At 57.2% G+C, this 13,333-nt stretch overlaps 1 protein-coding gene across 1 annotated transcript in view; it reads right to left on the bottom strand.

Annotated features, from left to right (window-relative positions):
* Positions 1 to 11,969, bottom strand: part of LOC114514439 (collagen alpha-1(XXII) chain-like) — a 63,611-nt gene extending 51,642 nt beyond the window's left edge. The window contains exons 1-3 of the mRNA XM_036031681.1: positions 11,796 to 11,969; positions 5,431 to 5,716; positions 5,005 to 5,176 (exon numbers count right to left, since the gene is read on the bottom strand). Coding sequence (XP_035887574.1) covers positions 5,005 to 5,176; positions 5,431 to 5,716; positions 11,796 to 11,969 — 632 coding nt within the window. The remainder of the gene's footprint in view (positions 1 to 5,004; positions 5,177 to 5,430; positions 5,717 to 11,795) is intronic.
* Between the last annotated feature and the right edge of the window lie 1,364 nt (positions 11,970 to 13,333).

A 13,333-nucleotide genomic window follows, 5' to 3' on the forward strand; every position in this document is an offset into this window, starting at 1 on the left:
CCTACACGAAATCCCTCACATGGATCAAAGGCTTAAACCCAAGGCCTGAAGCTGAAAAACTAGGAAAACAGGGAAACGCCCCTTGCCATCATCTGGGTGATTATTTTTTTTTTTCCATAGAACACCAAAAGCACAGGAAACAAAAACAAACAAAGAAACAAAATGCTACTCCATCAAGCTTAAAAGCTTCTGCACAGCCAAGAAAGCCATCAACAGGGTGCAGAGGCACCTGTGACATGGGAGGGAATATTGCAAACCAGATGTCCGATAAGGGGTTCATGTCCAAAACGTGTAAGACACAACTCCATACGAGTAAAAAGACCCAGCTGAGAAACAGCCGAAGTCTGTGACCAGGCGCATTGCCAAAGCACACCTGCGAAGAGCCACCAGCTCCCTGGAAGGATGTCCCCCACCATCAGGGAGACGCCAGCCCGCATTGAGATATCGCTTCACACCTGTCAGGATGCTCCGTGTTAATTATTTTTTAAGTAAAAGAAAAATCGGTGAGGATGTGGAAGACAGGGATCTCTAGCACATTGTTGATGGAAGCACAAATTGGCGCAGTCACTGTGGAAAACAGGATGAAGGTTTCTCAAAAATTAAAAATGCAACTGCCGTGTAACTTGGCAATCCCGCCTCTGGGCGTTTACCCGAAGGCGCTGCAGCCCGGATCTCACAGAGACCCCAGGCTCCTCGCAGAGACACCCGGGCGCAGCCGCCATCTCCACGGCCGAGACGTGGCCGCAACCCCGGCGTCCTGCAGCGGGCGCGTGGACCCAAGTGCGGTCTGCACACACAGTGGACTGTCACTCAGTCCTAAGGAGTCCTGCCATCTGTGAGGACGGGGAGAATGGGCCTGCTCACCACTGGCTCCCAGGGTCTGGCAGGAGGAGGGACACACGGCAGGCTGCTGGTGCAGTCCCTGCAAGGGCACGCCACCGCCCTCCAGGCCCCCAAGGCCGAGGGCCCTGGGCCCTGGCGCCAGCTTCCGCAGCGATGCTGAGACGCCCCACCCAGCCGCTCCTGGGGTCTGCGCAGGCACCTCCAAATGACTTCTGACTGAGCAGAGACGCTCGGTGCCACGGGGTGGCCAGCGTCTGGGAAGGCCAGTGAGTACTCAGGATGGCCATGAACTCCCTCCAGCTCTCGGTGAGGTCGGGCTTCACCCCTCCGGTGTGGTGAAACCTGAATGACGGTGATCTCCCAGGACGGGTGGAGCAGCGGAACGGGGGTCAGGAGAGCACAGTGCCGGGACCAGTAGAGGTGGCTCAGAGTGGTCAACACCCCCTATGTCCCAGGGTCCTCTCGGACATGCTGGCCCTCCAGACTGGGGATGGTTCCAAAAGGGTCAGAAATTTGGAGGTAGGGATGTGGGCCCCTGGTGCATCGGAGGGTAGAGGTGGACCGGGGATGAGTTCTGAGCCCAGGGCAACCTGAGGGCTACGGATGGAACCTCCGGGAGGAGCGACACAGATTGGTGTGTGGACACACGGAAAAACGGAGCTGGCTGGGGCCACTGACACCATCCAGGACAGGGATGGGTATGGAAACTAAGGCCCAGGAAGGTGGGAGGCCAGGGCACCAGGCCTGTGAGCAGGCAGTGTCGGAGCTTGGGGGGAGGCCTCAGTTCCCGTAGCAAAATCTTTAGCGTCTTGTACCCTCTGTGTCTCACAGACGGGGCTGTTGGCAAGGGGTCCACTGCTCCCTTCTTACTGCTTTCTTGCTCTGTCTCTCAGAGGCAGGTAAACTAAAGGGAGAAAATGCATTTGGGGCATTTCAAAAACTTCTGGAGTCTCTTATCATTGGCCATTTTATCTGATCTATAATTTGGAATTCGCACATGTCATGTGCTCAGTGCCAGGCACGGCACCTTTCTGGATGCGCACCTTCCCGGCCCATCTCGGCAGGCCGTGGTCATGGAGTCCAGAGGAGGCGGGTGGCGGCCGAGTGGGCGGAGCCGGAAGCGGAGCAGCCAGGGTCCCCCGCCCGTCCTGTCTGATGCTGCGTCCATCAGACAGGGAGAGTGTGCTTACTTTTTTAGGACAATAAAAAAAAGACAAGAAAAATAAACGATTTTTTGGCTAGAGTATTTTGCAGTTTGTGAAATTTCTTGCACCGCCTATGCAGCCACTCCAGCCCTCGACCTCCCTGGGGGGTGGTGTGACCAGCCATGTTTCCCAAACGAGGAAATGGGGGGACAAGAGAATCAAGTGTCCTCCGCCCAGGCCCCCTCGGAGCCGGGACCCCAACCGAGGCTTTCTGGGTCTACCCTCGGAGCTTTTCCATCGCACTGGGCTGAACTCAGGGAATGGAAGGCAGGGAAATGCATTTTAAAGTTTAAAATCTTCCATCAGATGCTTTCAGCAAATGTTACGCGAAGGCCATTCAACACTGGATTACAGCTATTCCAAACTACCCAGTTGAGAGAAAGTGAGCATTTGAAGGCAACACATGCATTCTTGTTTTCCTTCCTCTGCTTCAGCAGGCCGGCACTCTCCGGCCTGCTGGGCGTTCTGAGGGCACAGGTGAGCATGCGCCAGCTGCTGGGGCCACTGCCACAGAGGAATGGGGGGGGGGTTCCTGTCCTCAGGACATCTGAACTCTAGAGAGGGGACAGGCCTGGGTGCAAGCAATGTCAACACGACACAGCACAGGCTGTCACAGAGCTGGTCTGAAGAGCTCTGGGAGCAGAGGGGAGAGAGACGGGAAGGCTTCCCGGAGGAAGGGGCATGTGAATTTGGGCAGCGAAGGGAAGTGAGAGTTGGTCATTGCGGGGAGAGACCAGCATGATCAGTGCAGGGGATGAAAGGGCAGGACACACTGTCAGCCAGTCCTGGCTCCGTCCAAAGTCACGGTCCCCTTGGCGATCCCATCAAGCCACAAGCATCTGGTCCGACCGGGCCAACCCCTGGTGAACATCTGGGCCTACAGAGCAAGTTGGAGGAACGTGAACCCTGCCCACGAGGGGCCCATTGTGTGTCCAGGGTTCCCGCCTCACGCACGCTGCAGTGAGCCCCAGTGTGTGCCTCTCCTGTGGACCTATCCGGTGCTTAGCACGGCCCCGGCTGAGCAGACCCTGAGTCCCCGGACTAGACGAGAACTGTGTTTGACGGCAAAGCCCTTGACCTTCACCATTTGTAAACAAGGGTGATGGCATGCTGCGTTTCCCTGACAGAGACCCCTTTCTGTGTCCCGGGGGGACTTTGGACCCCAGCACAGCGTCCCCGCTGTGAGTCACTGGCCAGAGTTTCCCCTCCCTTTCCCTAGCTGATGGCTGCTTACGACTCGCTGATCGGAGGAAAGGGGGTTCTAGAAGCTAAAGAACTTATAAATATGACACATGGACATGAACTAAAGGGGGGAAGTGGGTGGGAGAGGGTGTACAGGGTGGAGGGGAGTGAAGGGGGAAATGGGACAACTGTAATAGCATAATCAATAAAATATATTTTTTAAAAAAGAAGGATAATCCCCCTTATCTTCAGGGCACCTTAGGTTTGGAAAAGCGCCCCCCCCATCCATCACCCCACCCACTCGACTGTCACCCGAGCAGGCAAGCTGCAAGCATCGTTCATGTCCCCATTCTACAGATGAGAAAAAGGAGTCTCGGGGAGGAGGAGAAGCTCAAGGTCACACGGCAGGTACGGCATGGGGTCAGAACTCAAATCCGTGTCTCCGCGTCCCTTCTCCGCACCGTCCCATCTGTGTGATCACAGCCACATCTCCTTATGACGACACAAATCCCAGCTGAGATGCTGGGCAGCGCACATGCCCGCCGGCTACGGCATAAATTAAAGCCCAATTAAAGAACAGGGCCTTTTAACTGGGGCTGATCCCCGTCCCCAGAGGCCGGTGTGCAAAGAGAGAGCCCCAGCTGCCCCTCCTGGAAATCACCTAGAGACCCACTTACCCACAGGCAACAGCCTTGAGACCCAAATTCTTCACCTAACTTGACCTCCCTTCTCCATCATCTTCTGAGGCCCTGGCCCTGCTGGGCTGGGTCTGGGGCCAGCCCTGGGCCCCTGGCTCCCAGCCCGCAGCCCAGGACAACAGCCCGCCCCTCCGCACGGACAGCCCGGGCGCCTCTCAGCGCCGACATGTCTCTTAATGTCAAGAGCAACAGAACCCGATGGAAAGCAAACCTCCCTGGCTCAGCCAGAGAACGGAGGCACGTTCTCCAGCTCTGCAAGTGGAGTAGTGTGCCAGGGGCCAGAGTCCTGGGGGTGGCCAAGGAGACGAAGGGTGTCATCATAGCCCCTGTGGTCTTGTTTCGCTGGCAACGGCATGGGTGGGGGTCGCTGGAAACAAGGTGAGGAGAAAGGGAGGGGGCGTCCTGACAGCTAGTTTATAATGTTATTCCCATTCTCGCCCACCCCCCCCAGCCAATGGCAATAACAGCATCAACCCCAGGGACACCCCTGGGTCCCGAAATGGCAATAGTTCCCCCTTCCCTGGTCTAAACAGCCCTCCAGTTGCCGGTTTGAAGCTGACTGACAGAACCGCGGGCTGCTGTGAGCTCCGGTCCCAGTCCATGTCATAGCTGAGCTGCAGTAACCACCCCCCCACCCTCCCCTTGTTCCCAGCGGAGCCACAGCAAGATGGGTCTCTGGGTCAGCCTGAACCACAGAACCACTACCACCAGCCCGCTCACCCCTGCACCGTCTTCTTGCAAACCCAGAAGCAGGTCCAAAGGCCGGTCCAACCTGCTCGCCAGGGTCTGGACCAGCTCCCTCAGCCTCCAGCTGGGACTTCCGTGGGGACCACCTCATTAACCCCAGATCTCCCCCCTATGGCTTCAGATCCCCCCCTCTGCCCTCTCCGGCCCTGTCCAGATGTGCCCGACACCAAAGGACGGGGAGGTTGGGGGAGATCCAAGGGGATAAACCACATTTCGCGGCGGAATCCCTGTTAAGTAATAGAAAGCCATCCAACGAGCATCCACGCTTCCAGAAACGTCACCGCCACCGAGGAGTTTTGCAGCTGCCGACACGGAGCGCTCTCACCTACCTGTCTCCCACCGCAGGGCTCCCCTCCGTCACCTCCTGGGCCACCACTCCCGGGTCCCTCTTGCTCCTCTCGTCACCTTCGCCAGCCGCCAACACTCGCAGCTGCGGTGGGTGGCCCGCGGAGTCCCGGGCACCTGTGAGCTGGGTCTCAGGTCCCCTGGCGGCGAGGCTGCCTGAAGGGGGAGCGAGAGGATGCTGCCCTCGCCTCGGCCGCCGCCGTGGTGCTGATGCCGTTGCTATGGTTATGGAACTCCGCAGCTGCCCCCTCTCGGCGCAACAGCTGCCCGGCCGCGGCCTCCGGGCAGCCCCGGCCAACCCGCCCGGAGGCAGCCCAGTGGACGCGGGGACCCGGGCAGAGCCGCCGGCACCACTGCCAAAGAGGAACTGCCTGTGTCTGCGCCTGAGCCTGCCTGCGGGCTCTGCTCACCTCGGCGCCCTTGCTCGTCTCCTTCCCCCGCCGGGACGCGCCAGACCCCGGCGCAGCGCGCAGCGCGCAGCGCGCCCTCGCGGCCTGGAGAGCGCGCCCCCGCCGCCGTCGCCCGCCGCCGCCGCCCGGCCCTCAGCTCGCGCGCCGCCCGCGCTTGCGCGTGTGCCCGCAGGCCGCCCCGCGGCCAAACCCACCCGCGCGCCCGTTCGGCCTGTGCGGGGCGCCAGCGGCCCGCCCGACGCCCACGCGCCTCGCTGGCCCACGGGGCCTCGAGCATGCTCAGTCTCTGCGTGGGGGTCGGGAGCTGCCCGCCTGAATTAGGGGACTGGGCGCAGCCAAATGTAAAAGGTCCTTCCAGACCCCTGGGGACGGGGAAGCTAACCCCCACCCCGTGGCTGGGGGAAGGGTGTTCAACTTTGAAGAGGGGCCCAGGGGCAACCCAGCGGAGAAAGGAGCCTCTTGCTCTGCCCCAGCTCAGAAAGGGTGAAAGCCCCCACGGGATCTGTAGGTCCAGCACAGTTTTGAGTGTGGATCAAACCCAGTCCTGCCCCGCGCCGCCCCCACCCCCACCCCGGCCAAATCCTTCGATTCAGCACAGCAGGGCCAGAGTGTGAGGACTGGAGGGTGGCAGCGCTCATCCAGGGCCTCAGAGCCGGGGAGGGGGTTGGAACTTGACCTTGAGTACAACAGAGGGAAGTCTGGGTCAGCCTTACAGGAAGGTCCCCCAGGCTGCAGTTGGGGGCAGGATGCTACTAAGGCTGGGAGTCAGAGAGTCCTGAGGAGGTGCGCTGTAGTGGTGGGGGGCGGGGACGGCGAGGCCAGTGCGCCTGCCTGTCTGCGGGGGCCGGCCCCGCCCACAGCGCCTGCCAGGCCTTGGACAGCGCAGGTGCTGGAAGTTTGCAGAACGGCCGGTGAGTGAGTACTTCGCAGAGAAAACGATGCCCTTCTGTGCCAATGTTAGTCCTTGCACTGCGAGCGAAATCGTAGGACATTTATTTTGCTGTTAACATTGCATTTTCATGCAACCGTACATTTGAAAGTCAGTGCAAGTCCCCCAAATTTTCCTCTGCGTTGGCTAGTCCCCAGCTGCACGGAGACGCGGCCGGAGTGCAGGCTTTTTGTGTATTCGGATATGTTTCAATTGCCCAGATGAGAGGCCTCCAGGATGCACTGCTGAGTCTAGAGCAAAGGGCAGAAGAGTGTCTCTAAGAAGGCAGCCAACTCCGTGGAAGGAGGCGGGGACAGGTGTGCACATGACCTGGCTGGCATCGGCGTCAACAGGCAGTAGTGGGCTGCGTGAGAGACTCGTGGGGTGGGTGCGAGCCGTGGAGACGGGCTGGGCGGGCAGCTGGGTGTGCGAGGTCCGGGGTGGGAGTGCAACTTTTCAACGTACACTTTTAAGAAACTTTTCGATGTTTGAACCAGGACTTTATTGCACGGGTCCATATAGACAATGTGTCGCCACCCATGTCTAGAATGTTAATGAAGCTTGAGGTGACCTCTGACGAAACATGCGACCTGTTCCCCCCAGCCCCGCCAGACCTCGGTGGTGAAGCAGTATCATGACTGACCACTGTGAAGCCTCCCCCTTCGGTCCCTGCTGTGCCCGTGGCCTGGGGGTGACGAGCAAAGGGGGAAGGACAGAGACAGGGACTGAGGGCTCCAGGGTCCAGGAGCACCGATGTCAGCATGAGGGAGCCGTGTGGGTGTGATGTCTGTGTCAGGACCTGGGGGTCTGCACTACAGTGGCAGTCACCAGTCTGTGGTGGCCTGCATGGCACCCATCGGCTGTCCAGCTGGAGGGATGCCCCGTGGGCCCCGAGAGTCCTCAGGGGAGCCATGAGTCCTCCTTTGGAGCAATGCCCCACTCCAAACGGTGCATTCTGGGCCCCCCAGGGTGAGGCTCTGAACAGCCCGTGGCTGCCGGAGGTCTGGAAGGCAAAGGCCCTGCCGCTGCCCAGGGTGCGTGGGTGTGGCCCTCCACTGCCCCTGCCCTCCCAGGAAATGACCCACCAGCCATTGAATCCCCCGAGTGAGAAAGCTGTCATCATCTGAGGCTTTCTGGCCCCTCTGTGTGGGTCTCTCCCCCACCCTCCCCTCCCACTCCTCCAATCACATACCTCCTTCTGCCACTGCCACCTCGCCCATGGCGTCTGCAAAGTCACCTGTCACAGGGGCCCCACGAGAGAGGCAGGGAGTGATGCCGTGGACAGAAACAGGTGTCATCATACCTTTCTTTCTGCTTCAAGGTGAGCCGCCGGGACAGGGTTCTGGTGCCACTGGAAGGGGACACCCCATTTTAAAGAGCTGAGCAACACAGCAAAGCACGGGGTACTTCCGGCCGAGTTTAGCCCTGGCGGCTGAGCCCGCCCCCCTCCGGGGGGCCCCGTGGGTTCGGGGTGGGGATGGGGTCACAGCAGAGCGCGCCAGCGTTTTCCTGCCTCCTGGAGAAGGCAGGTTTTCAATGCTGACATCCTGTGGCAACAAGAAGCAACTGCCAGGAAGGGCTCAGCAGACTCCCGTGACCAGGAGGACCGTGGGAGCCCCCGTGGTTGCAGAACGGCTGGGAGAGGCCACATCCCCAAGAAAGAGAACATCGCTGCCTGAGGACAGAGGAACACACACCGGGCAGCTCGCCTGGCCTTGGGACCTGGCCGGGCTGCCCTCCCCCCGAGCCTCCAGTGCGGTGCCACTTGACCTGCTTGTATCTCAAGTCCCCGTTCTGCGAAACAGGGACGAAGGTAAAATACATCGTGTGGGTTTACGGTGACGTTTACGTGAGTTAAAACTTCTGTGGATTTAAGTGGGTTCACACTTAGGACCATGCCCAGAGGGGAGGGAGGACTCCCTGGGTGAGAGCTGTGGTTGTTTTTAAATGTCAGATGGAGTTGTAGCGATCGGAAAGGTGCTTGGGGTGCGTGCAGTGTTTTTATCAGTTACGCTTTCTTTCTGTCCCGGTTGCTTCTGAAGCTCCTGAGGGTAACCTCCTGACCCGCAGCAGCCAGTGATGGGCAAAAATAAAAATAAAAAGTTCCTACTAATGTCGCTGGATTTCAGAGTTTATCTGATTACATAGCACTGAGTAGCTCGATTCTGACTAAGGCGAGTAGAGACAGACCTAACCCTAACCCTAACCCACACCACCGGATAACCCCCCCAAAACCACAGCCGCACCTCACGTGGCCGCTCCGGGGGTGGTGGCTGCCCCTGTCTGACGGCCCCAGCTGAGGGCACGGACCCCCGGCTCCCAGAACCTCTCCGCACGAGGAAGAGGCAGAGCCCAGATCCCGCACAGGGTGTGCCCACGCGGCTTCCCCTCGGCCGGGTCACAACCTCGGGGGCTTCCTGGGTAAAATCCCACAGTGGCCCCGTACACGGAGGGCAGGGGAAAATCCAACAAAGAGACGCGCTGCTCCAGATCCAGGGTGGGCGGCAGGGTTAGGGAGCAGGGCAATTTGCAAGACTCGTCTTGGGCTGCTGCAAGGTGAACAGATCTCCACGCCCCCGCTCCGAAATCTTGCAGATGTAGAGAGAGGCCTCAGGAGGGCTCAGTCACATCCGCTTGAGGGGCCTCCTATGGCCAGGGTCCAGCTCACAGGCCCCTCGGTGGCCGCAGGCTCTCCAGGACCTCCTCCGACACACTCTGAGAGGCGTCCAGAAAGGTCTGCGTGACCAATGACTGATGAAATTTCGGGCACAGGATTTATGTTTACGTATCACGTGTAATGATGTCCATTACTTTGCTGCTGAAAAAGCTAGATTTACTACCGAAAAAAAAAAGGGGGGGGGGAGTTGGTAACAAATAAATCATTTGTGTCTTTTAGAATGTCAGCAACTTTGAAAAAAAAAAAGAAGACCGTGGAGTGGATTGTACGGTGACAGTAACAAATAACGGCCCTAAGTTGTAAAATAATGATACCATTTTTCAACTGGAGAAAGGTAATATGTATATAAAATTTGTCTCCATCATTTTGAGTTTGTGGATCATTAAATTAAGTGACGACAGTAGTGCTTTGGGGACAAATTCTTCTTTTATAAAGGGCAGTGCCTTGCCTGGGAGTCGGCCAGAGCGTCCTCACTTCTCCTAATTGAAGCATTGGGGACTGCACCACCGCTCCAGGCCCTGCTCCAGGCCCCCCTGCGCCCGCCCCGGCGACGTCCACAGGGAAGGAACGACCTGGACCACAGCCCATGGCCCTCTTCTCAGAGACTCACTTCCTCCTCCCAATGACAGGGTGCGGTCGCTGCGCCCCATGGGACCGGCTGGGGAAGGAAACCACCCTGGAGTGTGCAAGGGTCCCGCGTCCCCCCCAGACCCCCGCAGTCTTGTGCTGTCCCCTTGGACACAAGTCCCTCCTCCCAGCTCCCCTTCATCATTACGTGACATCCTCAGGGGGATGTAAAGGGCTCGGGGACCGGGGGCAGTTGCCCCCCAAGAGTAACAGGTGGCCACACTGGCACTTCGCCTCCAGAACCGAATCTGCCCGCACGGTGCATGGGGACCTGGGGCCGTCACCCTGACCCCGGAGCCTCGCTCCCTCTCCATGGTGGAAAGGATGGTGAGAAGAGTGAGACGTCCCTGCTGATTGTGACCGGTCCTGGGTCCCCGGGCCCGCACTCCATTCCCTGCACCCCCCGGGGCTTGCATGAAAAAGCTCAGGTTCAACACGGAATGGAGCTAAAATGCACACATTTCTCCTACTCGGTGTCAATGCGTGCTCTCTTAATTGAATGTATTTTCGATTGTTTTAAGGGTTTTCTTACGAAGTAGACCAGGCAGATAAAAGCGTATGTCACAAATGCAGAAACAGCACACACACAGAATCAACGTGCACAGTCACAGTCAGTAGTAATAATAATAACAATAACACTCACAATAATAATAATAATAATACAAAGCTGAACTGCAAGTGCCCTGTATACACAGTTTCGGGAAGAGCACGCTGCCCCAACCTTTCAGGGGCCCAGTGTGCCCTTGCTGATCGGGGTCCCCTTGGTCCCCCCGCCACCGGCTGACGTTACTCTGAATTCTGTGTCACGGAGTCCCGGGCTTGCTTACAGTTCAGCACACGCGTGCACCTCGTGAAATGCCTTCGTTCTTTTAGTGATAGCAATCCGACAGCACGCCTCCTTTGGGACCTGTGTCTCTTTTCCCACCACGTGTTTGTGAGTCAGTCACGTCAATGCAGGTAGCTGTACATTCATTCCTTTTCATTGCTGTGCAGTATTTCATTTAAGATTGAAGAGAGGAGGGGGTGGGGGCTGGGTGGGAAAGGCGCAGGGACTAGTACTAGGTAGCACCAATCGGCAGTGGCGGAGCAGCCGGAGACGCAGATGGCAGCACGGGGAACGGAGCCCATGATATCGTGACAGCCGCGGGTCGGGCCCAGGGAGCACGGGGAGCAGCGGGGGACCCCTCTGCAAAGAACCTGATTTTCCAACCACTCTGCTCTGCCTCTGAAACGAATACAGAATGATGGTGAATGTAAACTATAATTGAAAATTTTTAATAAAGTGGGACTCATTTAAGAAATTCTACTTTTGAGGTATACTCGCATGTGGGCCGTTTTATCCGTGTGTGCCTGCCTGCGCACCATTTCCAATAAAGCCACTACGAATATTCATAAACTCGTGAATATTCATGAACACAGGCCTCTCCTGGCACACCTGCGCCAGCTTCTCTCTCTGTGCAGCAGGGCGGTTGCTGACAGAGCACACACGTGCTCAGATGGACTGGGTAGTAGCCTGCGGTTTTTCAAAACGCACCATTTCACACCCACGCCAGCCGAGGGCCCGAGGCCCCCTGGCTGCCTGTCTCTGTCAAGGCCGGCAGGGCCAGACTTGGCTGCCGCCGACCCACTGACCGGAAACGCTCCCCACTCAGGGACCGTCTGAGGCCGCGCCTTTCTGATGACTCAGCACGTCCACCCTCCTGTGCGCGCTCACTGGCCGTTCTCGATTCCTGTTCCCCGAAACGCTCTCGTTGTTTTGCTGATTTTTATTATGGGATCTTTTGCCTCTTCCTTACGGGTTTGTATGCAGTCTTTACATATGGGTAGCATTCCGTAGGTTCTGTGTGTTCAAATACCTTCTCAAAACATGTGGCATTTGTTTATCCACAATTTCTGCAATGTCTTCTTTGTATTAATGCCGAGTTTGCTTAGTTTTTCTTTTTTCCTTTTCAATTATTTTTATTTTTCAATGACAGTGGACATACAATTCCCTTTGCCTTTTTAAATTTTTTATGTTCTCTAGGACACTTCTCTATCTTGAGGGCACTAAGATCCTCTCCTGCGTTGTTTTTCCTTAAGTTGCCTTCGCTTTTTGCCTGTAACTCTTCCATCCTATTCCCTGAGGGTGCTCACCGTCCCGGCCACTCTCCGCAGGGATCGCCCCGCCGGCTCTGCCGTGGACAAGGGGTCGTGCACAGAGGGGCTGGCTCCGCGCTCCCTGCTGGCTGCATTGATGCGGTTTTCCTCCTTCTTCCCAACAATATGCCACCGTGCACGCCACGCCAGGTTCATGGAAAACTTCGCCATCTAGCAGGATAGTGTCGCACACCTGGCTCCTCCTCGGGAGCGTGTCAGCAGTTCTTGACAACAGGGGACAGCAGGCGTCTGCCAGGAACGCGACCCAGATGTCCTTCTGCGTTTAAGTGTTACACTAGGCTTGGTGAGCCCGGGGAGGCTCCTTCCTGGCATCACGTTGCATCCACGGAACACCCTGGAAATAACTGACATGTTTAGGAAAAGGACGACACAGTTATTTCAGTCTTCCAGTATATTAGAATTGCATCATTTTTATCTTTGTAAAGATTTTATTTATTTATTTTTAGAGCGAGGGAAGGGGAGGGAGAAAGAGACAGAGAAAGACATCAACGTGAGAGAGAAACATCGATTGGTTGCCTCTTGTAGGAAAGGGGGGAAGGGAAGGGTGACCAGGGACTGAACCTGGAACCCCGGCACGAGCCCTGACCGGGGATTGCCCAGACGCCCCCTCGCTCGGCGGGGTGACGCCCAGCCAGCCGGGCCACACTGGTCGGGGCAAGTTCATCGTCTTTAAGTTACTTGCAAATGTTATGTTAGGTGTTGACCTAGGTACGATTTATGTATCTGTGCCCAGTTTAAACATACCCTTTTGAAAATAACATTCTCCAACTCTCGGCAGGCAGAAATGCGGCACCGTTATTTTCTGTCGTCCACATGCCTGTAATCGGCTGCTAATTCAAATGTCTCGTCTGCAGAGCCTTGGGGTTTCTCGCACAGAGAGCTGCATCACCTGAAAGTGACAGCCAGTGGAGCGCTTCCTGTACTTTGTGTTTCTTACAAACGACTTGCCCTCCGAATGCCACCGCTCTCTGGCCAAGCCCCCCTGCGGAAGAGCGAAGACAGGAAGTGCGGGCGGGACGAGCCCGGCCTTCCTGTTAGGGAGGCCGCTTTCGAGCCGCTCGCTAACGTAGCAACATTCCACTATTTTATCTGTGCGTGTTCATGGATGACCTGCTTGAGGAAGTTTCCTTTCATGCTCGTATTATTAAAGTTTTAAATAATATATCATTCTTGGAATTCTGTCGAATATCTCCCCGTCTATGGAGACGAGAGACTTTGCTCCTCACGGCGGGTCAAAGGTAAGTCGCATCAGTGCATTATGCAAAGGTGGTGTGCATTTGCATTCCTGGGATAAATGCCCGTCGGCCACAGTGTGCCTTCTTTTCGTATGCACTGTTCTCTTCAGGCTGCCAAGGTTCTACTCACAGTGGTTCCACGATGCTCATCAAAGAGCTGGGTTTGGTCTGTGATGACAAGGTCACTCGCCTCCATCCGACCTGGAGAGGACGGGCTGGGCGTGTGGAGCTGCAGGCTCCCCTCCCGGGACCAGGGGCGGGGCCACACTGGGCGCGCCT

Source organism: Phyllostomus discolor, chromosome 7 (genome assembly GCF_004126475.2).
Source record: "Phyllostomus discolor isolate MPI-MPIP mPhyDis1 chromosome 7, mPhyDis1.pri.v3, whole genome shotgun sequence".
Taxonomy (NCBI): domain Eukaryota; kingdom Metazoa; phylum Chordata; class Mammalia; order Chiroptera; family Phyllostomidae; genus Phyllostomus; species Phyllostomus discolor.